This window comes from Pecten maximus, chromosome 4 (assembly GCF_902652985.1).
Source record: "Pecten maximus chromosome 4, xPecMax1.1, whole genome shotgun sequence".
NCBI classification, from domain to species: Eukaryota; Metazoa; Mollusca; class Bivalvia; order Pectinida; family Pectinidae; genus Pecten; species Pecten maximus.
This window is the reverse complement of record NC_047018.1, coordinates 14,427,107-14,454,818: the sequence shown is the minus strand read 5'-3', so window position 1 is coordinate 14,454,818 and position 27,712 is coordinate 14,427,107. Positions and strand designations below refer to the sequence as shown.

At 35.4% G+C, this 27,712-nt stretch overlaps 2 protein-coding genes across 4 annotated transcripts in view; one reads left to right on the top strand and one right to left on the bottom strand.

Moving 5' to 3' along the window:
- Positions 1-9,142: 9,142 nt before the first annotated feature.
- LOC117325321 (U2 small nuclear ribonucleoprotein A'-like) lies at positions 9,143-17,160 on the bottom strand. The gene is made up of 9 exons (XM_033881453.1): positions 16,916-17,160; positions 15,968-16,008; positions 15,543-15,649; positions 15,261-15,386; positions 13,839-13,941; positions 12,874-13,029; positions 12,422-12,521; positions 11,428-11,505; positions 9,143-9,954 (listed from the first exon to the last, which is right to left on the bottom strand). Exons 1-8 carry the CDS (start codon positions 16,995-16,997, stop codon positions 11,456-11,458), a joined length of 765 nt encoding a protein of 254 aa, XP_033737344.1. The 5' UTR covers positions 16,998-17,160; the 3' UTR covers positions 9,143-9,954; positions 11,428-11,455.
- A 2,225-nt stretch (positions 17,161-19,385) lies between these two features.
- Positions 19,386-27,712, top strand: part of LOC117325320 (AP-3 complex subunit delta-1-like) — a 56,302-nt gene continuing 47,975 nt past the window's right edge. For 2 of the 3 annotated variants that reach the window (XM_033881451.1, XM_033881450.1), the window contains exon 1: positions 19,387-19,602. In XM_033881451.1, the coding sequence (XP_033737342.1) occupies positions 19,507-19,602 (96 nt within the window). In that variant the 5' untranslated portion in view covers positions 19,387-19,506. Of the gene's footprint in view, positions 19,603-27,712 lie in introns of all 3 variants that reach the window. The other variant, XM_033881449.1, reaches the window with a different exon arrangement.

Sequence of the window (27,712 nt, the reverse complement as noted above, 5' to 3'; positions counted from 1 at the left end):
GGATCCGGTTACGTAAGCCTCGTTTTTATTCAGAAATGTGACGCATAATCACTTTCAATCTTACTCCTACTGAACGCTTGATACTCCAATCTGACTCCTACTGAACGCTTGTGATACTTCAATCTTACTTCTACTGAACGCTTGTGATACTTCAATCTGACTCCTACTGAACGCTTGTGATACTTCAATCTGACTCCTACTGAACGCTTGTGATACTTCAATCTTACTCCTACTGAACGCTTGTGATACTTCAATCTTACTTCTACTGAACGCTTGTGATACTTCAATCTCACTCCTACTGAACGCTTGTGATACTTCAATCTCACTCCTACTGAACGCTTGTGATACTTCAATCTTACTCCTACTGATCGCTTGTGATGAAAATTGTTTCATTCAAAATAATTTGAATAATTCTATGAAAGAAAAACAACAAAAAATGGAAGTTTTTGGTATACATTCTCTATTAAACTGTTGTCTGTTTCATTGTTTTGCTGTTCGATGTTCCTCTCTTTTAATATACCTGTTAAAATTCTAAATATCATCAAGCAATATATATTAAAACCCTAGAACGAGTATTCATACCCTGCCTACACTGTTCCACGGCCTCTTCGGCAGGTCTGACAAATTGTCCGTCCGTCGTCCAGAGCTACGTTATCAGAAGTTTTTATTTGACACTCAGATCATATATACACAAATAAGTAACATTAGACAATAGATAACACTGGTATAGTTAACATGGAAATTGAAATGTTTGCATAATATGCAGCTATTAAAACCCAAGAAAACATAATAAATGTCGATACATTATGTTGATATGTTGTTTTCGGACTTTTGTGTATCCATACAAAATAACCCTATGACGGAGTCGGCAACTGTAGGTAGATTAAGTAGCCACGTGGTCGTTTCTCGGGTCACTCCCAGACATCGGGGCACCTGTCGGGTGTTCAACCGGAAATGAAAAGAAGACGCGTGATCCAATGCACGTGCTTAAACGTTGCATGGTGACAAAGTAATTGAGAAGTGTCGTTAGATCTTGTGTCCCCATTTTGTGTACGTTATCGACTAAAACATCATACAAGAAATCCATGATATTCAACACAGGCCTATTACATAAGGGAATCAATGATATTCAACATGCATAGGCCTAGGCTATTACATAAGGGAATCAATGATATTCAACATAGGCCTATTACATAAGGGAATCAATGATATTCAACATAGGCCTATAACATAAGGGAATCAATGATATTCAACATAGGCCTATTACATAAGGGAATCAATGATATTCAACATAGGCCTATTACACAAGGGAATCAATGATATTCAACATAGGCTTATTACATACAGGAAATCAATTATATTCAACATAGGCCTATTACATACAGGAAATCAATGATATTCAACATAGGCTTATTACATACAGGAAATCAATGATATTCAACATAGGCCTATTACATACGGGAATCAATGCTATTCAACATAGACCTATTACATAAGGGAATCAATGATATTCAACATAGGCCTATTACATAAGGGATTCAATGATATTCAACATAGGCCTATTACATAAGGGAATCAATGATATTCAACATAGGCCTATTACACAAGGGAATCAATGATATTCAACATAGGCTTATTACATAAGGGAATCAATGATATTCAACATAGGCTTATTACATACAGGAAATCAATGATATTCAACACAGGCTTATTACATACAGGAAATCAATGATATTCAACATAGGCCTATTACAAAAGGGAATCAATGATATTCAACACAGACCTATAACATAAGGGAATCAATGATATTCAACATCGGCCTATTACATAAGGGAATCAATGATATTCAACACAGGCTTATTACATAAGGGAATCAATGATATTCAACATAGACCTATTACATACAGGGAATCAATGATATTCAACATAGGCCTATTACATAAGGGAATCAATGATATTCAACATAGGCCTATTACATACGGGAATCAATAATATTCAACATAGACCTATTACATACGGGAATCAATGATATTCAACATAGACCTATTACATAAGGGAACCAATGATATTCAACATAGGCCTATTACATAAGGGAATCAATGATATTCAACATAGACCTATTACATACGGGAATCAATGATATTCAACATAGGCCTATTACATAAGGGAATCAATGATATTCAACATAGGCCTATTACACAAGGGAATCAATGATATTCAACATAGACCTATTACATACGGGAATCAATGATATTCAACATAGACCTATTACATACGGGAATCAATGATATTCAACATAGGCCTATTACATACGGGAATCAATGATATTCAACATAGACCTATTACACAAGGGAATCAATGATATTCAACACAGGCCTATTACATAAGGGAATCAATGATATTCAACACAGGCCTATTACATAAGGGAATCAATGATATTCAACATAGACCTATTACATACGGGAATCAATGATATTCAACATAGACCTATTACATACAGGAAATCATCGATGATATATATCAACGATGCCATTCTACATATGCCTGTTATATATAGGGATCGCTGATAATATCATATCAACGGTTCCATTCAACATAGTTCCTAGCTATTACATACAGGGAATCGTTGATAATATATATCATACCGGAATCATTAGTAATATATATCATACAGGAATCATTGATAATATATATCATACAGGAATCATTGATAATATATATCATACAGGAATCATTGATAATATATATCATACAGGAATCATTGATAATATATATCATACAGGAATCATTGATAATATGTATCATACCGGAATCATTGATAATATATATCATACCGGAATCATTGATAATATATATTATACAGGAATCATTGATAATATATATTATACCGGAATCATTCAAAACTCTCAGTCATATCAGATAGGATTTACACAGCAGTTAGGCAACCATTTTTAATCTCCATTAGATTTGCTTCCAGTTAAATGTCGTATACACCTGTGCCATACCTGTTCACGGTTGTCAACATCAGAGTAGCGCAGGTGTCATTGGTGTCGCGTGCCGATCACAATAGGCGAACAAAGGCCACACGACCCACACGCGAAACGGGGGCGGAGCCTAACAGCGACAGATGCAAGCGATCTTGATATAATGACCAGCGTAACCGTTACCTGGATATGGACAGTGCTGACCATCTATTATTTAACGGTTATTTCGGGTCCTGAATAAACGGTTAGCGTAATGCGCACCTGTTGCGGTATATCGCGTGCTCCTTTGTGTGACACGAGCCCCGCTAACCGATCAGAGACCGGGACAATAACGGTATAAGTAGGCTTTCAATGCCCTCCACTACGCTAGTTACTCTCCAGTGATTCCGAATACGTGAGAACTTACAGACTGTATTTACTATTGTTCCATTCCACAGGTACGCGTGGTGACAATCTGGCCTAGCATTAACATTATTGGTCGTTGTTACATAAAAATCGATTAGCTTCAAAAATAGTTAACAAGGGGAACCCGACGGACGAGTGATATCGGGGATAGGGGATAATGTCATTATAAAATATCGCCCTCGTTATATAAAACCTCCGACAGATCAATAGATTTCTACACGTTACTAACAATATAAAACTACATTGTAACCGTCCGTATGGGATGGCAATATTATGACGTATTAAAATATAACCTAGAAAACAATAGTGATGGTAACATCAGAGACATATATACAGAGGGATTGGCAGCTCTCTATTTGCCCTTGTGTTTACATAGTGGCCCCTGACCTTCCCACAATCCTTTGCGGTCGCTCGGTTCAGTCTTCACTAGACGCCATATTGGAGAAAACTTGAAAACCAGACACATAATTATCGATAATTTCTAATTGAAATCATCACCAAGATCCAATTATGTGCTTTAATTTTATTAATATCAAAGTGCAGAAGTGTCATCAATATGAAAGTCAAGCACAACGCAGGAAAGATCGGCGGGAATCTCCAATTTTCGAAAAGTCCCTATGGGGTTTTCGAGAATACGGATAAATGACAACAATGTGCATGATAATCAAGACCACATTCCATAAGAATGATAGTTTTTGGTTAATGTGGTAACTTTTGTAGTGGCCTAGATAAAACAATGTGCTTTTTGTGTGCGTTTAAAATTGACGATGTTTTGGTCGGACGTAATGGCTGCTTAATTACAAAACTTGGACATGTCGAATAGGACCCAATGGATTTTAGAAAATACGGATAAATGGCAACAATGTGCATGATCAATAAGACTAGATCACATAAGTATGATAGTTTTTGGTTAATGTGGTAACTTTTGTAGTGGCCTAAATAAAACGATGTGCTTTTTGTGTGCGTTTAAAATTGACGATGTTTTGGTCTGACGTAATGGCGGCTTAATTACAAACATGGGAGGACATGGACATGTCGAATAGGACCCAATGGATTTTCGAAAATACGGATAAATGACAACAATATGCATGATCAATAAGACTATATCCCATAAGTTTGATAGTTTTTGGTTAATGTGGCAACTTTTGTAGTGGCCTAAATAAAACGATGTGCTTTTTGTGTGCGTTTAAAATTGACGATGTTTTGGTCTGACGTAATGGCGGCTATTTACAAACTTGGACATGTCGAATAGGACCCAATGGATTTTCGAAAATACGGATAAATGACAACAATATGCATGATCAATAAGACTATATCCCATAAGTTTGATAGTTTTTGGTTAATGTGGTAACTTTTGTAGTGGCCAAAATAAAACGATGTGCGTTTTGTGTGCGTTTAAAATTGACGATGTTTTGGTCTGACGTAATGGCGGATTAACCAGAACATGTCGAATAAGTTCCAATACTACGATACACACATGCGCATAGCCCGATTTACCTGCGCTCGCGTGTGTTTGATAGGAGACAGGACGCTCTCGATAAGGGATATGCTTGAGTGGTCACGAATAAAGGGAGCCACTATGTGTACGGGGAAATAGCGATGTTACTAATCTCTCTGTATATATGTCTCTGGTAACATATAACAATTTTTAGTTGTAGACATGTCATTATTGCGGACAAAGACTAAAGAATTAGATTTTCATGCTTTACTGGCAGTAAAATGAAAGAATCATTATTTGGGAATGAAATGGAGTCTAAAGACAGAGGCTTTGAAACTTAGAAGACAAGAAAGTTCTGCGTATCTAAGATTTTGTCTATCATACATCAGAGACGTGTATATCACATACATCTCTGCATACATGTTTAAGATCATTTTTCTTCATTCAGACATTATTGTCCTAGGAACCTCTCCGTCTATAAATACCATACTACATTTAAGAATTAAATTTCTCTTTGTCTACACATTAATTATATCATGAACTTCTTGGAACACTGAATAATTTATTAACTTGGGTAACATAATCTATCATATAGGTTTACTTTGATGGCAAAATTATAACAAAGTCAGAGTATTATGGTGATTTTATTGTGTATTTACCATGCATCGTAAACGTATACATGTGTATATCGTATGTATCATACATTGACTGTACATTTATTGCAGTTTTTATATCGATGAGATGTAAATGATCAGATAAGTAAAGAATTTGAATGTCTCGATAAATGAAAAGTAAACTGGCGTCCGTACAGATTGGTCGTCCACTGAGCTTCCGTAACCCGCGATCCTTTAATTAGGGATCAAAATCTGATTTGAATTGATTGGTTTTCCAGCAGGCCGGGGTATTAATTCGAGCCTTGGCCCCGGGACACGATATTTTAATGGACAATGCTTTTGATATTTGCTTTCACATATCACGCAAACACGTGTGTCATGTGCTTGATCAATGAATTCAACTGAAATAGGCATTTACGCGTACACAAGACAGCAATTACTTGAAGTTCAAATATCACTGGAAGGCATACGGATCGTGTCAGATCGATAGTCATCCGTTATCGATTACGGGAGACCCTGTTAATTACTGTACTCCGGGGACGCACGGCTGTCCTGGTTCGATAACTGTATTCCGTATCCCTGGCTAGAGTGATAGTCTCTAATCACTGCTAATGGCCGCGCGGCCGGGGATCAGCGAGGTGCGATATTTCAGTGGCATGCTTTGTCCTTCTGACATCAGAGTACGTATCGAACAGACACCCGTCATCTCTATCATTATCAGCTGTTATAACAGACTGTATGTGCTTTTATTATTATTGGGTGATCAGGTAACAATTTTATCAACAAGGAAATTCATCAAAGGCTAATCAGTACAGAGAAGAGAAATACAGGATAATTAGTACTGAGGACAAAATACGGGATAATTAGTACAGAGGACAAAAATACGGGATAATTATTACAGAGGACAAAAATACGGGATAATTATTACAGAGGACAAAAATACGGGACAATTAGTACAGAGGACAAAAATACGGGACAATTATTACAGTGGACAAAAATACGGGGTAATTAGTACAGAGGACAAAATACGGGATAATTATTACAGAGGACAAAAATACGGGACAATTAGTACAGAGGACAAAACTACGGGATAATTATTACAGAGGACAAAAACACGGGATAATTATTACAGAGGACAAAAACACGGGATAATTAGTACAGAGGACAAAAATATGGGATAATTATTACAGAGGACAAAAATACAGGATAGTTATTACAGAGGACAAAAATACGGGATAGTTTTTACAGAGGACAAAAATACGGGATACATGTAATTAGTACACAGGACAAAAATACGAGGTAATCAGTACAGAGGACAAATATACAGGATAATTATTACAGAGGACAGAAATACGGGATAATTAGTACAGAGGACAAAAATACAGGATAGTTATTACAGAGGACAAAAAAACGGGATAATTATTACAGAGGACAAAAATACGGGATAATTAGTACAGAGGACAAAAATACGGGATTATTATTACAGAGGACAAAAATACGGGATTATTATTACAGAGGACAAAAATACGGGATTATTAGAACAGAGGACAAAAATACGGGATTATTAGTAAAGGATAAAAACACGGGATAATTAGTACAGAGGATAAAAATACGGGATAATAATTACAGAGGACAGAAATACGGGATAATTAGTACAGAGGACAAAAATACAAGATAATTATTACAGAGGACACAATTCGGGATGTATAGGGGATGAACACATTCACGTTAATATCCTGAAATTAGTAGAGGATAAACTATGTCTAATAATAAATTAAGTCAACAATGTGTAATGTAATCTCAAATGTCTGGTGTAATCCATACTGTCTCGTGTTGTCCACAATGGCTAATGTTGTCGATAATGTATAAAGTTATCGCAGTTTCATGTTGTCCATAACGTCAGTCTAATGTCCACAATGTGTAATGTTGTCCACAATGTGTAATGTAATCCAAAATGTCTAGTGTAATCCATACTGTCTAATGTTGTCCACAATGGCTAATGGTATCGATAATGTATAAAATTATCCGCAATTTCAAATGTTGTCCATAACGTCTAATGTCCACAATATCTCATGTTGTCCAGTGTCTTATGTAATCCACAATGTGTGATGTTATCTACAATGCCTACTGTTGTCCACAATGTTTAATGTTGTCCAAAATGTGTAATGTTGTCCACAACGTCTGTTATCCACAATGTGTGATATTATCCACGTGTAATGTTATCCACAATGTGTAATGGTCCGTTATCCACAATGTGTAATGTTGTCGACAATGTGTAATGTTACCTACCTACGATGTGTAATGTAATCCACAACGTCTAATGTTGTCCATTATGTTAAATGTTATCTATAATTTCAAATGTTATCTATAATTTCAAATGTTTTCCACAATATCTAAAGTAATCCTCAATTTCTTATGTTGTCCATAATATCTGTTAACCACAATTTTAAAATGTTGTCCAGCCTTGTCTTGCTAAAAAATGGCTTGCCTTGTGTTATGGAATAAGACTTGACTAACGTTGTCCTAGATGATTTTGCTTGGTTAGAGCAGGGACATATATATATGTCTCTGGTTAGAGATTCTATTATATTACATTAGACGGCTTTCATTTTATTGCCAAATATGGCCTTCCTTGCATAAAGCAAACTTAGTTGTTTTATGTTGCTTTTATTATATTAACCAATTGATTTAGCTATGTTGCCAAATATGACTATCATTATATTGCCCAAGATGCCTATTATATTACCAACCGATTGCTTTCTACTAATTAACTATAATTGTTTGCCTTCATACCTAATCCATCAGAGTTACTTCCCTTTGTTTCACTTATTAACCTCCCGTTTCAATACAACTTTCCTCGTTAGAAAATTTTTAAAAACACTATTCAGAGATCGCAGAAATCTGAAATGTCATCCCATTTTTCATTTAAAGTAACTCTTTAAAAGCCCCAACAATATTGGCAGATCATCTCTCGTCATTTAGAGTGGCAAAAAACAGTATTCAGTGCACATCCAGAGATTCCGAAAGTTTTGTATCTAGTATTGAATATGCACAAATAAGGACAAAGTCAAGTGGATCCTGTATCTAGTTGTGAATTAGTGATAACAAACTTCATCCGTCAAAACCAAAGATGGCCACCCGTCAGCAATTTTGTTACCTCCGATCAGATTCAAAACTGAATGGGGCAGAACTAGTGACCAAATCAAGGGAACCTAAACATCTAGTTTGAGAAATATCCTTAAAGTACTCCTTAAGAAATAGCAATAACAACGATTGCTTGTGGAAAGACGACCACCATACGTACGGCGACTTGAAACGACTACCTCATCAGGAATTTTTAGAAGCAGCATAACAAATGCAATACCAGGTTTGTGAAAAGTTGCAACCATATTCATTCAAGATTGAAATAAGGCATTTACAACAAGGGTTCACAATGAACATACAAGTCTCAGTAAGTTCACGAAAAGCATATATAAGTTCTTCAAAAATATTACAATGGATGTCAAAATCCAACATAGCTGCTAACAACCATCGTGCCATCAGAGTTCAAAATGTGTCCTTATTTCGTAAGTTTCAAGAATATCCCATCAGCTGTTCCGGAGAAATAGTGATAACAAGAAATGTTTAGACATTTTCTTAAAAAGGTATTTGACTTTGTCCCAGTTCATGGAGGTTATTGAAAAATAAATCAACACTCAAGACTTTATTACAAAGCCTCTCAACCTTTATTTCAAATATACAGTATGATGCGTATTACAATTAGAAATCATGCCAAATTTACAAACAAAGGGGAGTTACTCTTTTAAAATCAAATCATTCTGTTTTGTCGATATAAGGGAAATAACTCTGTATCTTAATCGCTTTCTGTGCAGAAACTTTTCCAAACAGGTATTTTTTTACCATAAAATAGATCTACAGGCGTGTCAAACACATACAATATTGACTAAATCATTTTTTTTAAATCATTTTTTTTAAAGATAATCATGTACAGAATGATGACCATACTGACACTTTGGTGACCAGAACAAAGTAGTAGTATCTGTAGCAGTATGCCTTCATGCTCCATGGAACAACACTTTGTCAATTAAGTCTGTGGGTTCTTCCATTTGCCTGACAGGCTTTCTGCTATAAGTTCTTGATCAGTCACAATACCCGACATACATTCTCAAATCTCAGTAGTAGTAACCAGTTCTTACCAGTGTAAACACTGATACTGACATCAATACACAAAATATACAATAATCATGAAGATATGATCTGTGATAGGGGAATGGATGATTTTCCTACAATGAGTGGCTATTTCAATGACAAAACTGTAAATGGATTCCGGTGTCTAACACCTACATCAAGGTTGCTATCTAATGCATTTCAAGTAAGTGTCAGAAATTAAAATATTCTTTTTAACTGCAACGTAATGCATTCCCAACTAATTGATAACCAGAAATGACAGATGTATGATTGGGTTGGCCATAGTGTGCAGTACAAGTAACAGGTAATCTTTATTCTTCTTTCCCTGGAAATAGAGAAAAAAACAGAAACATGTTATTGAACATTCATCACAAACTGAAAATGCTGTAAATCTCCATGTTTTCCCTGCCTATATATCACTGTTGTGTACCCGCTTTATGTTCTTTTGAAGATGCAGTCACAGAAGATAGGCTTATACATTATACTACAATACAAAACACTAAAGTACACTCTGACCGAGACAAAGTCTAACTCAGAAATATTCCAAATCTATAATAAAACATTTACCTGCTGTTAGAACTTTGAATTTGCTAAGTTGGACAACTGTTTAGGTTGAATTCAAGGTGCGATTTCAAATCTTTCTTTTATCAAGATTTATCCATGTAACACAAAGAATTACCTTCTCACATCAAATTCAAACATCCTTTTGAATATGTATCTTATTTTGACAGTGAATGCTTTCATATTTGCAATTATCAACACCTATTTCCATGAAATATATTCTGGATTTCTGTGCAGGAGGTGAAGCAGAAAATATAAATGCCCTGCCATTTACTCCAACATCATTCAGGACCAATCCTGAACAAAAAGGTATCACCTGTTTGAAACAACCTTTTGAAGACTTGTCCGTAAACAAAAATCAATTTGAGCAAAAACACACAGTGAGCCATCTACAGAATTCAAGTTCAACAGTTCATCCAACTTTGTGAAGGATTCAGTTGCAGAGCAAAATGTTAAAATATAAATTTGGAGTAATTCAGAGTTAGACAAGTTTGGTACTCGTCTCATCCATAGTGTACTTGTGAAAATGTCATCTATCTAACAGGTACAGGATAGTGTTTATTATACAGACTACATTCCCATTTGTGTACTAGGCTGTTCGTTTTTCCTAGTCATCACAAACCCAGCAATCTATCAGCCCAATTTTCCAACCGATTTCAAACTTTTGCTGCATATGAAATTCCTAACTTCCGTCAAGTGGCAATTTCCCATAATTGCTAGAGTAAACACTTGAACTGTCAGTCTGCTGTTAAGTCAACAGAAGGTAATCTGAGTTCATGTACAACAGACTGCTTTATACTAATTTTATGATTTTGAAAGATATCAAATAATGACTTCTCCCCAGGATACAAAACGCAAGTCAGTAGTAAGCCTTATTTATGATGTAAAGGGTGACTGTATTAGTCAATAATCAAATATGATGGGAGCCATTGACAGGCGCCACAAAGCTGAAAACAAGAAAAGAGAATAAAATCAAATGATGGCATCACTTCAATAAGCATACTGTTTTTGTTCTCCAATGATACTGCAACCATTTCAAAAGCAATAGTATCACATAAGGCCAGCCTGAATTAATGAAGTATTTTCCCATATAAAGGTGTATATCGTTTAAGCTCAATATCAAATCGGATTTGATTACATACATCAGGCATTGTTAATGAAAAGTTATGGTAAATCTGACAGACAATATATATGGCCATCATCTTGGTTATATCTTTAAAACAGAGAAAAGGGTTACATTTAATTCCCTAGTACTGGTAGCTCTATCACGTTCCATTCGTCACGTCCATCTCCTCCTCTTCTTCTACTGCATCTCCTGGGAAAAACAAACATTTCTTACATATCAACAGCATACATCAAACATTGCCATGCCAATATAACAAGGCCTCGACAGAAATATGACAAATAAGTGAATATCTTCTTTACAATGCACACCAACTCGTACAGAAATGATGAAAAGAAATATCAAATGAGGAAACATTGATAATAGTGACATTGATATTATGTCTATAAAGGTGAAGGAGGCTGCGATAGCCCAGTCAGAGCGCATAACATACAGTATATGTAAGCATACATTTTTTCACATCACAGCTTGTTGGAAAGTCCTTGTTACTATATTTGGGTACAAACTTGAGTAGTTGGATTGTTAAAGCACCCTGTAGCGCGGATTCGGGTTTGATATTATATTTGAGCAAAGTGAGAATATTTAGAATTTTACCAATCAGGAAAGAGGGAAAATCACAGTCATATGATAAAATCTATTATCTTCCTTTTCCTTTTCAAGAAGTTAAATATAAAATTTAGGTTTGCCTTCAATCCCTGATATGCATGTTGAATGAGAAAATATTAATTTTTTAATTTTATAATGAAATTTGAAATATAATACATTTCAAACCAATGAAGCAACTCTAATGTCTCAAAAAAGAGCTACAAAACTGAAAAGTAGAAAACCAAAATATGATAACATGAGACATGAAAAGTTGATTAATTCATACATGCAGATCCAGAGACCGGGCAAGACAGGACTCAAATGAACTAGATCTACAGGGGGCATTGAATCTCCCATCCCCCCGGTTTTTCCTACTATTCAGATATGTTATGAAAGGAGGGGCCACTGACAGAGTTGGTACAGTGAGGAACCAGGAGCTACCACCAAGAGGTCCATCAACGATTCTTATTCTGCTGTTGTAAGTATTCAAATCTGCCCTTCAATAAATCATGGCAATTCTTACCTCGGAGTCGTTTCAGTTCCCGACCTGGAATGATGCCCGTCTTTAACATCTGGTTAAGTCTCTCCACCTCCTCCAATGTAGCAGCTTGTGTAATGGCAGTCTGTGGAAAAAATTATCAACGTATGTTTATCTGTTGTACAATATAAACGAAGTGAGAGGACGCTCACATAGATATACCCCTTCTTCATCAATTAATCTGTCAAGGAGTTCATGAGACCTTTGACCAATAACATTGACAATAACACCAAAAACCTTATCAAGGGGTGGAATATGATGGGGGATTTTATGGTGTGAATACTGTGAATCTGTCTATGAGTTATCTTCTACACAACCTTTGCACAGACACACAAAGTGATTGCTACATACTCCCTCCCCTTTACTAAGTTTGGATAAAGTAAAAGTCCCCATCCTCAATGCTCACCAGAGTATGGTTACATCTAACTCAAGTTTACCTTGATTAGTTCAACATCTTCTTTAGAGGGTCCTGTGGGTGCACGTTTTTCTGTCAATTTTTCTCCCGCTGTGAATGTCTTGCTTCGCTTTCCTACCTCTTGAGCCAAAGCCTGTCCTTTCTTTCCCTTAAACATCTTAGCTGCTGCTTCACGTTCCTGGAAAATTCAAAGGAAAAAAAGGAAAAAATAGAATAAATTAATACAAAGTAGAAAAAAAATTTTTCCTATTAATTGCCATATACCAGTACATTAAGTTTTGCTTTACTTCACACTCATGCAATATATCGCTATTCAGAACATCATCCCCTGAGGGTCAATCAGGGTCAACATGTGCTTACAATCAGACTACCACCCCAAACTGCTCAAAAATGTGATTTTTCTGTATAAAGTTTAGTAAATTTTATTCCCTTCTCAGGGGAAACTTGAGACCCCAGAGTAATGCGATTCACAATTTTTGTAAAGTACTGAAGACCATTTTATCCATACAGAGTATTTGATTTTACCATTTCTGGATCTTGAGAAGATTTTAGAAATTTGAGTTGATTTGACACTTTTTGTCTCACCTCAAGCCCCTGGGAGATGGAAATCATATATATAATTCACAATTTTGGTTGATCTTTGGCCAAGGACATTTTCAGCAAAGCTTCATTGAAATTGGTTCAGAAGTTTCTGAGAAGTTGAAAATGTAATTTATTTACAAGCAGACGACACACGACGGACAACAGTCTCAGGTGACCCCAAAATTCCTTTCATGCGGCATTTAAACCATAATAACATGGTGAGCAGTTCTCATAATAAAGAATACCTTCTACAAATGATCTTTTCTCCACCACTACTGACCTATTACAGTCTTACAATGTTAGAGCAGAATTTAATTTTCTTTCTTTCATTTCTTAAAAGAAAGCACAAAATCTAAATCATGTAACTGGTCATCATAAAGTCCTGTTCACAATCAATGTACCTACCTTTTGTTTGATTCTTTGAAAGTCTAGCACTCGTAGCTGTGGAACCTTGTGTACTAAGTACAGTCTATACTGCTTTTTTGTGGTAACAGGATTCCTCAGTAAGCTGGAGTAAAAAGACACCAATGAATCATTATAAACAAGTTTCATTATATGAAGGCGTAAAGTTGATGTTCAATGATTTTAATGTGTTAGAACAAGGGACCCATGGGCCTAACGAACATGAGTTCTAATACAAACTGACTGGGGAAAAAGACATGGATGGAACCATGGCCAGTCATCCACTTTTTATGACACCTGACGGGTTTCTAACTTTCATTACAAAGTTGTAACTCATCATGGTAATTTGACCCAATATGTGCATTATCATAATATCTGATAATTCTAACTAAGTTTTGATTAATTTCCAATGGCAAATCAACAAATGATGCTCAAATATTTGATTTCCCCTTATAAAATATAGCAAATTTTAACCCCTTCACAAAGGGGAAATACGAGATCATGGGGTCATGATATTTACAATTTTGATAAAGCATTTTAAGACCAATTCATCTGTGACAAGTATTTTATTTTACCATATCTGGTTGTTAAGAAGAAGGCCATAAGCCCCTTGGGTCAGTCAGTCCAGTATGTACATACTATCAATCTGCAATTCCAATGATAATCCCAAACGAGTTTGAATTATTTCCAATGACAAATCAACAAACTATAACTACAGTGAAATTTCTCTATTAAGACCACCTTATTCACCGAGTGAAAGTGGTCTTAAAAGCAGGGTGGTCTTAATACCGAGGTTGACCACATTAACCGTTGACTATAATCAAGAACCTTAACTTCAATGAAAACAAAAACACATTTCATGTTCAAAAAATATTTTGGTATAATGTAACTTGCAACTTATTTTTTTGATATAGCCATTAAATAGCCACAGAATGTATATTTCTATGAACTTTGACAATAGTCTTAAGATAAAACTTTGATATAAAACATTGATTGTGTCACATGGAATGCAAGAAAATACAGAAATACTTCCACAGCAAATATCTTAATCACATGCTTGAGAAAAAAAACTTGAAATTCCTTGTTATTCCCTGAAAAAATAAGTAGTGTTTTTAAATCTATCAAAAATCTAAGTCATTTCCGTATTCTCTTCGTAATTCATGTTAAAATATCCCACCTCAAGCAATGAATGGTCACATAACTAGAGAAAACTATCAAGCTCTTTTAAATTAAAAGCACCCTGGGGGATTAGGACCGTATAATTCACAATTTTGGTTGACATTTGGCTATGAAAGGTTTCTAAACAATTTCATTAAAATTGGTTCAGGGTTTTTTGAGGAGTTAAAAATGCAAATTGTTTTCAGACACAGGGACAGAAAAAAGGTGATTAGAATAGTTTAAAATCATATTGTGATGTATACTTACCTAAGAAACTTTAAAGTTTTAATGGAAGAAAGGACATCCAGGTCTCCCAGTTCTTGCATATTGTTATTGGTTAGAATGATAGATTCTAAACTGGGAAGACATTCTTCAATACCCTCCGATATTCGCCTACAAACATTTAGGAAAACATACTTAAGTACTTATAAATAAAAATTCAATTACCTCAAAAAATGCAAAAAAAAACCCCACATCAAAACCAAAATGCATAAATATTATTTTTACATTTGTTGAAATATAAATACACACACAAAATTCAATACTCACACAATCCTGTTATTATTAAAGAGCAAACATTTAAGGCGCCGAAGTAGCGGGAATCCGTCCAACTTCCTAATATCATTATCAGAGAAGTCTATCGTATCAAACTGATCCTAAAATGAAAATGAATTGCTTTTGATCATTTCTTTTCGTTTTACAGTAATTGTGATTTTTAGAACAGGTCACAGATTATTTTATAGTGCTACCATTCCATAACTTATTAGAATATTATCTATTTATAACATGAGAATATAACATAACAAGTTAACAACAGGCTATATTTGAGACAAGATGAATATAATTTTTAATAATAAAATCTTAAGAGCTTGACACAGGGTATAACCAATTCTGGAAATAAGTACAGTACATTCCTTTTCAACCTGACAAAAAGACACTTACAAACCGAGCTTGACAAATTTTATTCAACTTACTAATGTCGCTCCAAGATTTTCAATGACAGGTATTTTGTAGCCTGAAAGTATAAATATTTAATAATTAGGGAAATATTCATGTATTTGAGTAGTACAGTCAACTTTCATTACAAATATTAGCAGTCTGGCTCTATACCGATTGACACAAAGGGAAATTCCCTCGTAGTACGAAGCTAGAAGTCAGCCGTCACTATGTATGCTATAAAACATGTAATAATTATAACCAGATTTGTTGTGGGCAATTGTAGTAAGGAAACAAATAAAATACAGCGCAACTATTCACAACCATTCATGTTATAATTCTAATCAAATGTCATTCTTAAGAACAAAACATGTATCTATAATATATAACTTTTTATTGAAGTAAATGGTCATTCTTGAGAACAAAACAAGTATCTATAATATGTAACTTTTTTATTGAAGTTATATGGTTATTTGAATAAATTGTCTCCAAATACAGCACATTTCAAGTTATTTATGTGGGGATCAGGTTTCATATGACATATGATAATGGTGGATGTATCACAGGAGCATATTGCAATAATAATGTTTACATGAAACGATTAAAAATTATGTGGGTCAGTATAAACATAACATTTTAATCATTTCATGTATACATAGCCAAATAAACTGACTCCCTGATGTCTGGGGCTGTAACACCAATACAATAAAGTCTTTGTTTTAATTCCAAGGTTATTTTATGGTTAATATATTTAGTTCTGGGTGATTGTCACTTGGGTCTAGACTATTGTACACGTTCTGAACTTCTGTTCCAGGGAGGGCTTCAATATTGTACCGGTTTGTTGATACAACTATCTCACACAAAGAACGTCAAATTCCTCATATAAAACAGAAAAATCAACAAAAAGACTTCAATGACCATTCACATGTGCATAAATGATACATCTACATCCTAATCTCAACCGTTATGATTTTTCCGGAAGTTACCTCTCAAATCCAATTCGCGGTCCCTGACCGGGTTGGTGTATTGAGCAGATTGTTCTATTAATTCTGCAGTTAACTTGACCATTTTGTCAGCTTTTAAGATTTAGTTATATAGCTTGTACTAAGTGTGAATCCCATTGGGCTATAGTTTGTAAATATTCAGCATACAACAAATAATTTCCGTCGAGTACTGTAAACGTTTCCCGGCGTTTTGTTTAGTTCGCGTGGTCGCAATTATTGTAGAAGCGCATGCGTGAAAGGAAATCAATATGGGAAATTAAAAATAAAACTATTCCGTGTCCAGAATTCCGAAAATAAGATAAACTTATACTTTCGAGGGGAAATTCCTGACGGCCACCGTTCATTATGAAGGTAAAGGAGAAATTAGTTATCTAAACAACTACAGAAATATTGACAGTTATCTAAACAAAACTACAGAAATATGGACAGTTATCTAAACAACTACAGAAATATGGTCATAACTTCTACTTTTATCAAAACATAGGAAAAGTATTTTTGATATATAGGTATAACCAGAGACCTATATACTAAAATTCTCTGGGTATAATTATAATTTTATTAGGAAACACGTGCAATGTGCATTTATAGTGTTCGTCTAACTTATATTCAATTGCTTTGACAGTGTTTGCATTTACTACATTTGACACGAGAGCGCTCAATACATACAGTTTTCCGGTAAACGAATATTTTCTAACATTTCATCAGTAACGTTTTTATTTTATAGATTTTGAGACCATCATCCCTGAATTCAAAAATATCTGCCACTAAACCCAGCATTTTGTAGACCTCTATCATATCGCCATGTGATCTCCTACATGCCAGTTTATTTATTAAAAATACAAATAGATTTTAAAAATATCTTAATTGGAAATTAATGTACATTGTATTTTTGTCTTTGCGGACTCGGGTGACATTCGGGTGTGTGTGAAATGTTATAAATGAAGGACCAGAAAAGAAAAGGAGGAAGACACCACTGGCATGGATTATCATAGACATTAGACAAGTTTGAACGAAAGGAAAGTCGAATTGTGTACCAAAGTGATTGTTGCCCGAGTCCGCTTAGGTCTACCACAAAACTATTTGTCTTTTTGAAGTATTTAGATATACATGTATATCCCATATATATAAGATTATTTGTATCAATATCTTATAAAATCTCTTTCTGTCTCTCTCTTCCTTCCCCCCTCCAACTCCCCCTCTCTTCCCCTTTCTCTCCGTCTCCCTCCCCTTCTGTCTCTCTCTCTCTTTCTCTCTATTTCTTATAAAATTAGATTGTAAATATGTAAATAAAACTACCATCATGTGAATTTTTTCTCAATGTAAAATTGTATCGGGAGAGGGCTTAATATAAGTTGGAAAACTTGTGCCCAATCCCTTTGTAACACATTGTAAATGACAAATAAAATATGTTTAAATCAAATACATGCCAGTGTTGGCGGATTCAGTTTTTGTAATCTTTCGGAACTTGACTGTAAGTTCTTCAGCCCAGGTATTTCTTTTGTTGCTCGGCGTGGAACATTTTCTATCGATGTAGTGTGTTTTTCGAGATGAGGATTCCAGACTTGATTCGCATACTGAATATATATGGTCTAACCAAAGCTGTGTACAGCAACTAAAATTATCCAGACTCATTTATTCTATTGTTCTCTGTAAAATTCAATTTATTGAGTTACCTTTAATCACCTTCAAGTTTATCAATTGATAATTTTTGTCTGTTGTGACATTGATGACTAGTAGTCCCGTTTCCTTGAGGATGTTATTGATTTGATCTATATTTAGATTCCCTGTGCGCATCATTTTGCATTTTTCTGGATGAAATTGGAGTTATCAGACTTCAGAACACTTTTAGAACCATAATAGATTATAACCAGAGACGTGTATATCACAAATCTCTGCTATAACTAAGGTCACGGACAATCCAGAAAAACAAAAAATATCAAAATTTGCACAAGGAACAAAAATTATGTGTAAATAACCTATCTTCATCTTATTAAAAGTTAACACTGGGTGTATGCTGCTCAAACTTGAAGTAAACCTACAGTGTACGATCTTCAAAGACAGAGTAACAAATACAGATAAAAATAGATCAATTCATCGTGGTCACTAAGGTCATATTTATATTTTTGATATCCAAAGATACTTCACTGTCGAGTTTGTACACTGCTTTCCACCAAAAGAAAACCCCCAAAAATCGAAAACAATACCAGTCCTGTGCAGTAGAATAGTAAATCAGCAACAAATAAAGATAAAAGAAAACATAATCTTAATAATACTCGTTTATAATCATAAGACAATCTGTTATGCATAGTTTATAGTTTTTTGTTTTGTTTTGTTTTTAAATATTTATTAATATGTCCCCACCCTAGTTTTTCTTGATTAAATAGAGAAAATAATTAATCCTAATGATATCTTCTTAAAATCCGGAATCCGTTTATTATTTTAGAGCATCCTCACACGTCAACATCTCACATGACTTAGATCAGCACCATTTTGGATTTCCTGGTAGGAAAGCGGGTATCTGTCAACACACTTCTGATGGTTTACATGTGATTTACCCTCCTGTCACTCCACAAATGGCGCTGAAGAAAGTTAAAGGGACACTCGAAAGAGTTCTCGACAAAAATCTTCAAGATTTGGTGCGCGGAATAAGGAATCATAAGGATACAGAGGTGGGCATAATGATCAAATCAATATCACGATGAAGCTTTGCACATGAAATTTGTGTACAGTAGCCCTGATAACGATTGTATTTCATTATCTCTTTGTGAACTCGAGGGGCGTATTGTGTAGATGTTCGAAACTATATTATTTTAAGCAGATGCAGACAAGGAGCATTGGCATACTATATAAAATAATTAAACATCCAACAAGTACTGCTCGTCAGACAAGCCCGGTTCTGTCAGAAAAAAAAAGAATACACGTATATTGTCGGGTCAGTCATTATAATCATGGGCATCCAGTTGACCCTTGATTTTTAGCGATTTCAGAAGCCGAGTCACTATTTCTCGAATTTCTGAACAAATCACACGCCAAATAGACATGCTTCTTCAAGCCCAGATTCGAATCTGATTTTGAAGAGTCAAAAACATACCCCAAGGGTCTTGACGATAACGAACAATAAACAAAAAGATACACACTAACTGATCTTGTCAATCAATGCACCAAATAGATAATCATTGTATGGATTATGAATGTTTTGTTGTATGGGAGGGTGTAAAACAAAGGATATGTGCCGTTCATTATGTACAGCAATACTGTTGGTTGAATTTATTCCATGGCAATACAATACTGCCAGGACTGCCACAGTATAACACACATCGCTGAACTGGCTGGTAATACCGATTGGTTGTAGTATCGCACACACATTGGTGTAGTATCGCACACATTAGTGTAGTATCACACACACTGGTGTAGTATCACACACACTTGTGTAGTATCACACACACTGGTGTAGTATCACACACACTGGTGTAGTATCACACACACTGTTGTAGTATTCCACACATTGGTGTATTATCACACACAAACTGGTGTAGCTATATATATATAGTATCCCACACATTGGTGTAGATATCGCACACATTGGTGAAGTATCTTGCACACTAGTATATAGATCTGAAGGCTAAGATATGAACTACCTGTTGTAATTGTCTTTATTGCGTATTTGCAAGTGAAATATAAAAATTTATCAAACTAATAAAACTTATATTTTCACTGCAGCGATGAGCAGTGAAAATATAAGCTTGTGCAGTGAACATATATATATAAGTTTTCTGTTTTTGACCAATCAGAGCGGACCTTTGTATTCACCTAGTTGAGACTTGACATTTTTCCAATCGAAGCGGAGATAGATAAATTTGTTATTTTGCTGTTTTTCTGAAATTTTCAGACTAGTTTTTGACAAAATACTCACTTGACGTTAGCTATCCATGCATAGATTCTCCTATAACAGCAGAAAACACTTAAATTACGTTGATCAGTCCTTTCAAAATGGCACCGTCAAGTTGACGTGGAGTAACGTCACAAAGAGATGACATCATTATTTTTACTGATTCCCGCGCTTTTTGACACTATTGATTTTCCAATGTTTTTAATTTTGTTTTTAAGTTATGAAATGCAATAAAAAGAAAATTGAATAGTTTCCCATTTGATATAACATATATTTCACGAGTATGACAGAATATTTCGATATTTTTCACTCGTGCTTCGCACTCGTGAAAATATCAATATTCTGTCATACTCGTGAAATATATGTTATATTAAACGAGAAAACATCCAATATCATCTATATATCAATTTATATTTCTGTCAGATGTACTGTAGCCTTTTGATGCACCCAACAACTCTAACTGTTTTGATTATTGAATGGAATGATTCCAGTTTTTGTTTTCTGGAAAAAATAACAAAATACATTGGATTTTCATGATGGGTTGTTCCAAAATTTTATAAAATTTTATGTAATTGTTACTTTATTTCAAATTGTTATATTTTTGATAATATATCAATGCTCTAAGTAGAATGATAGGATGAAAATTAAAAAACAAATATTATGGTATGAAAGCTGATTTAAAGTGATTATTGATATGCTTGTTTTACAATAAGGAATACTTACATCTGAGAGATTATGTGGTAAGCATCTATGTTTCATAACATCATAGATGTTAGAATATGATCTCATTTCTTTCTTACATTTTAAAGGGAATGGCCTGAGAAAAAGAGCACCTGTGTAGTCAAATATTGTGTTGTTCACTTAAAGATCTGACTGGCTTCATAGCTAATGTAACATACAACAGTCATGACACATGTATCATGTAAACATAATGTGTTTCCAGAATTTCATTCAGCTATTTATTGCCACTTAGTTATTTCCCCTTATAATTAATTTGTATGCATGCATTAATTCACTGCCACTATAACATGGTGCCCAATGATTTACACATGTATACCAAGTAGGGACTTTTAGATGTATTATCAATGAATGGTATTGTAGTGAATGATGACAGTGGAGGTGTATTATCAGTGTATGATGACAGTGGAGGTGTATTATCAGTGTATGATGACTGGAGGTGTATTATCAGTGTATACTGAGTAGAGACTGTAATGACTGGTATTGTAGTGTATGATGACAGTAGAGGTGTATTATCAGTGTATACTGAGTAGAGACTGTAATGACTGGTATTGTAGTGTATGATGCCAGTGGAGGTGTATTATCAGTGTATACTGAGTAGAGACTGTAATGACTGGTATTGTAGTGTATGATGACAGTAGAGGTGTATTATCAGTGTATACTGAGTAGAGACTGTAATGACTGGTATTGTAGTGTATGATGCCAGTAGAGGTGTATTATCAGTGTATGATGACAGTGGTGGTGTATTATCAGTGTATACTGAGTAGAGACTGTAATGACTGGTATTGTAGTGTATGATGCCAGTGGAGGTGTATTATCAGTGTATACTGAGTAGAGACTGTAATGACTGGTATTGTAGTGTATGATGCCAGTGGAGGTGTATTATCAGTGTATACTGAGTAGAGACTGTAATGACTGGTATTGTAGTGTATGATGCCAGTAGAGGTGTATTATCAGTGTATACTGAGTAGAGACTGTAATGACTGGTATTGTAGTGTATGATGACAGTGGAGGTGTATTATCAGTGTATACTGAGTAGAGACTGTAATGACTGGTATTGTAGTGTATGATGCCAGTAGAGGTGTATTATCAGTGTATACTGAGTAGAGACTGTAATGACTGGTATTGTAGTGTATGGTGACAGTGGATGTGTATTATCAGTGTATACAGAGTAGAGACTGTAATGACTGGTATTGTAGTGTATGGTGACAGTGGATGTGTATTATCAGTGTATACAGAGTAGAGACTGTAATGACTGGTATTGTAGTGTATGGTGACAGTGGAGGTGTATTATCAGTGTATGATGACAGTGGAGGTGTATTATCAGTGTATGATGACAGTGGAGGTGTATTATCAGTGTATACAGAGTAGAGACTGTAATGACTGGTATTGTAGTGTATGGTGACAGTGGATGTGTATTATCAGTGTATGATGACAGTGGAGGTGTATTATCAGTGTATACAGAGTAGAGACTGTAATGACTGGTATTGTAGTGTATGGTGACAGTGGATGTGTATTATCAGTGTATGATGACAGTGGAGGTGTATTATCAGTGTATACTGAGTAGAGACTGTAATGACTGGTATTGTAGTGTATGGTGACAGTGGATGTGTATTATCAGTGTATGATGACAGTGGAGGTGTATTATCAGTGTATGATGACAGTGGAGGTGTATTATCAGTGTATACAGAGTAGAGACTGTAATAACTGTAATTGTAGTGTATGATGACAGTGGAGGTGTATTATCAGTGTATACTGAGTAGAGACTGTAATGACTGGTATTGTAGTGTATGATGCCAGTAGAGGTGTATTATCAGTGTATACTGAGTAGAGACTGTAATGACTGGTATTGTAGTGTATGATGACAGTGGAGGTGTATTATCAGTGTATACTGAGTAGAGACTGTAATGACTGGTATTGTAGTGTATGATGCCAGTAGAGGTGTATTATCAGTGTATACTGAGTAGAGACTGTAATGACTGGTATTGTAGTGTATGGTGACAGTGGATGTGTATTATCAGTGTATGATGTATTATCAGTGTATACAGAGTAGAGACTGTAATGACTGGTATTGTAGTGTATGGTGACAGTGGATGTGTATTATCAGTGTATACAGAGTAGAGACTGTAATGACTGGTATTGTAGTGTATGGTGACAGTGGAGGTGTATTATCAGTGTATGATGACAGTGGAGGTGTATTATCAGTGTATGATGACAGTGGAGGTGTATTATCAGTGTATACAGAGTAGAGACTGTAATGACTGGTATTGTAGTGTATGGTGACAGTGGATGTGTATTATCAGTGTATGATGACAGTGGAGGTGTATTATCAGTGTATGATGACAGTGGAGGTGTATTATCAGTGTATACAGAGTAGAGACTGTAATAACTGTTATTGTAGTGTATGATGACAGTGGAGGTGTATTATCAGTGTATACTGAGTAGAGACTGTAATAACTGTTATTGTAGTGTATGATGACAGTGGAGGTGTATTATCAGTGTATACAGAGTAGAGACTGTAATAACTGTTATTGTAGTGTATGATGACAATGGAGGTGTATTATCAGTGTATACTGAGTAGAGACTGTAATGACTGGTATTGTAGTGTATGATGACAGTGGAGGTGTATTATCAGTGTATACTGAGTAGAGACTGTAATAACTTGTATTGTAGTGTATGATGACAGTGGAGGTGTATTATCAGTGTATACTGAGTAGAGACTGTAATAACTGGTATTGTAGTGTATGATGACAGTGGAGGTGTATTATCAGTGTATGATGACAGTGGTGGTGTATTATCAGTGTATACTGAGTAGAGACTGTAATAACTGTTATTGTAGTGTATGATGACAGTGGAGGTGTATTATCAGTGTATACTGAGTAGAGACTGTAATAACTGTTATTGTAGTGTATGATGACAGTGGAGGTGTATTATCAGTGTATGATGACAGTGGAGGTGTATTATCAGTGTATGATGACAATGGAGGTGTATTATCAGTGTATACTGAGTAGAGACTGTAATGACTGGTATTGTAGTGTATAATGACAGTGGAGGTGTATTATCAGTGTATACAGAGTAGAGACTGTAATGACTGTTATTGTAGTGTATGATGACAGTGGAGGTGTATTATCAGTGTATACTGAGTAGAGACTGTAATAACTGTTATTGTAGTGTATGATGACAGTGGAGGTGTATTATCAGTGTATACTGAGTAGAGACTGTAATAACTGTTATTGTAGTGTATGATGACAATGGAGGTGTATTATCAGTGTATACTGAGTAGAGACTGTAATGACTGGTATTGTAGTGTATAATGACAGTGGAGGTGTATTATCAGTGTATACTGAGTAGAGACTGTAATAACTGTTATTGTAGTGTATGATGACAGTGGAGGTGTATTATCAGTGTATACTGAGTAGAGACTGTAATAACTGGTATTGTAGTGTATGATGACAGTGGAGGTGTATTATCAGTGTATAATGACAGTGGAGGTGTATTATCAGTGTATACTGAGTAGAGACTGTAATGACTGGTATTGTAGTGTATAATGACAGTGGAGGTGTATTATCAGTGTATACTGAGTAGAGACTGTAATAACTGTTATTGTAGTGTATGATGACAGTGGAGGTGTATTATCAGTGTATGATGATCACACTACAGTGGAGGTGTATAATCAGTGTATACTGAGTAGAGACTGCAATAACTTGTATTGTAGTGTATGATGACAGTGGAGGTGTATTATCAGTGTATACTGAGTAGAGACTGTAATGACTGGTATTGTAGTGTATGATGACAGTGGAGGTGTATTATCAGTGTATACTGAGTAGAGACTGTAATAACTGTTATTGTAGTGTATGATGAGGAGGTGTATTATCAGTGTATACTGAGTAGAGACTGTAATGACTGGTATTGTACGTAGTGTATGATGACAGTGGAGGTGTATTATCAGTGTATGATGACAGTGGAGGTGTATTATCAGTGCATGATGACAGTGGAGGTGTATTATCAGTGTATACAGAGTAGAGACTGTAATGACTGGTATTGTAGTGTATGGTGACAGTGGATGTGTATTATCAGTGTATACAGAGTAGAGACTGTAATGACTGGTATTGTAGTGTATGATGACAGTGGAGGTGTATTATCAGTGTATACAGAGTAGAGACTGTAATGACTGTTATTGTAGTGTATGATGACAGTGGAGGTGTATTATCAGTGTATACTGAGTAGAGACTGTAATGACTGGTATTGTAGTGTATGATGACAGTGGAGGTGTATTATCAGTGTATGATGACAGTGGGGTGTATTATCAGTGTATACAAAGTAGAGACTGTAATGACTGGTATTGTAGTGTATGATGACAGTGGAGGTGTATTATCAGTGTACAATGACAGTGGGGTGTATTATCAGTGTATACAAAGTAGAGACTGTAATAACTGTTATTGTAGTGTATGATGACAGTGGAGGTGTATTATCAGTGTACAATGACAGTGAGGTGTATTATCAGTGTATACAGAGTAGAGACTGTAATAACTGTTATTGTAGTGTATGATGACAGTGGAGGTGTATTATCAGTGTACAATGACAGTGGGGTGTATTATCAGTGTATACTGAGTAGAGACTGTAATAACTGTTATTGTAGTGTATGATGACAGTGGAGGTGTATAATCAGTGTATACTGAGTAGAGACTGTAATGACTGGTATTGTAGTGTATGATGACAGTGGAGGTGTATTATCAGTGTATACTGAGTAGAGACTGTAATGACTGGTATTGTAGTGTATGATGACAGTGGAGGTGTATTATCAGTGTATACAGAGTAGAGACTGTAATGACTGGTATTGTAGTGTATGGTGACAGTGGAGGTGTATTATCAGTGTATGATGACAGTGGAGGTGTATTATCAGTGTATGATGACAGTGGAGGTGTATTATCAGTGTATACTGAGTAGAGACTGTAATAACTGTTATTGTAGTGTATGATGACAGTGGAGGTGTATTATCAGTGTATACTGAGTAGAGACTGTTATAACTGGTATTGTAGTGTAAACAATTTACATTTTCAACTTCTTCTCAATTACCAACAGGCCCAGAGACCTGATATTGGGTATGTAGTATGACGGGATGAAGGGCTACCAAGTATGTTCAAATGGATGACCTTGACCTTCATTCAAGGTCACAGAGGCAAATATGCTAAAATCTTTGAATGACTTCTTCTTGATAACCAAAAGGCTCACAGAACTAATATTAGGTCTGTAGCATGCTGGGATGAAAGGCTACCAAGTTTGTTCAAGTTGATGACCTTGACCTTCATTCAAGGTCACAGGGGTCAAATATACTGAAATCTTTGAACGACTTCTTGATAACCAAAAGACCATGAGACCCAATATTATGTCTGTATCATGCTGGGATGAAGGGCTACCAAGTTTGTTCAAATGGATGACCTTGACCTTCATTCAAGGGCACGGGTCAAATATGCTAAAATCTTTGAACCACTTCTTCTTGATAACCACAGGGGGCCAAATGTGCTAAAATATATTAAAACTCAGGTGACCGTTAAGGCCCATGGGCCTCTTGTTTCATTTGTTGGTGTTAATTAGATTGTTTTTATACAGTGATTGCAACTATATGCATTTCTATTACAGGCAGTATATAGGCCATCATATTTGTAACATTTCTAGGACAGGCAGTGTATAGGCCATCAGCATTGTAACATTTCTATGACGGGCAGTGTATAGGCCATCATCTTTGTAGCATTTCTATGACAGGCAGTATATAGGCCATCAGCTTTGTAGCATTTCTATGACGGGCAGTGTATAGGCCATCAGCATTGTAACATTTCTAGGACAGGCAGTGTATAGGCCAGCAGCTTTGTAACATTTCTAGGACAGGCAGTGTATAGGCCATCAGCATTGTAACATTTCTATGACAGGCAGTATATAGGCCATCAGCTTTGTAACATTTCTATGACAGGCAGTATATAGGCCATCATCTTTGTAACATTTCTATGACAGGCAGTGTATAGGCCATCAGCTTTGTAGCATTTCTATGACAGGCAGTGTATAGGCCATCATCTTTGTAACATTTCTATGACGGGCAGTGTATAGGCCATCATCTTTGTAACATTTCTATGACAGGCAGTATATAGGCCATCATC

What these genes read in the sequence shown, in the direction of transcription:
- LOC117325321 (XM_033881453.1), bottom strand. Translation starts at nt 16,997, where the DNA reads ATGGTCAAGTTAACTGCAGAATTAATAGAACAATCTGCTCAATACACC. An exon ending in CCGCGAATTGGATTTGAGAG is followed by an intron (nt 16,009 to 16,915) that starts GTAACTTCCGGA and finishes TTATACTTTCAG; the next exon opens with GCTACAAAATACCTGTCATT. An exon ending in AAAACTTTAAAGTTTCTTAG is followed by an intron (nt 13,942 to 15,260) that starts GTAAGTATACAT and finishes TTTTTACTCCAG; the next exon opens with CTTACTGAGGAATCCTGTTA.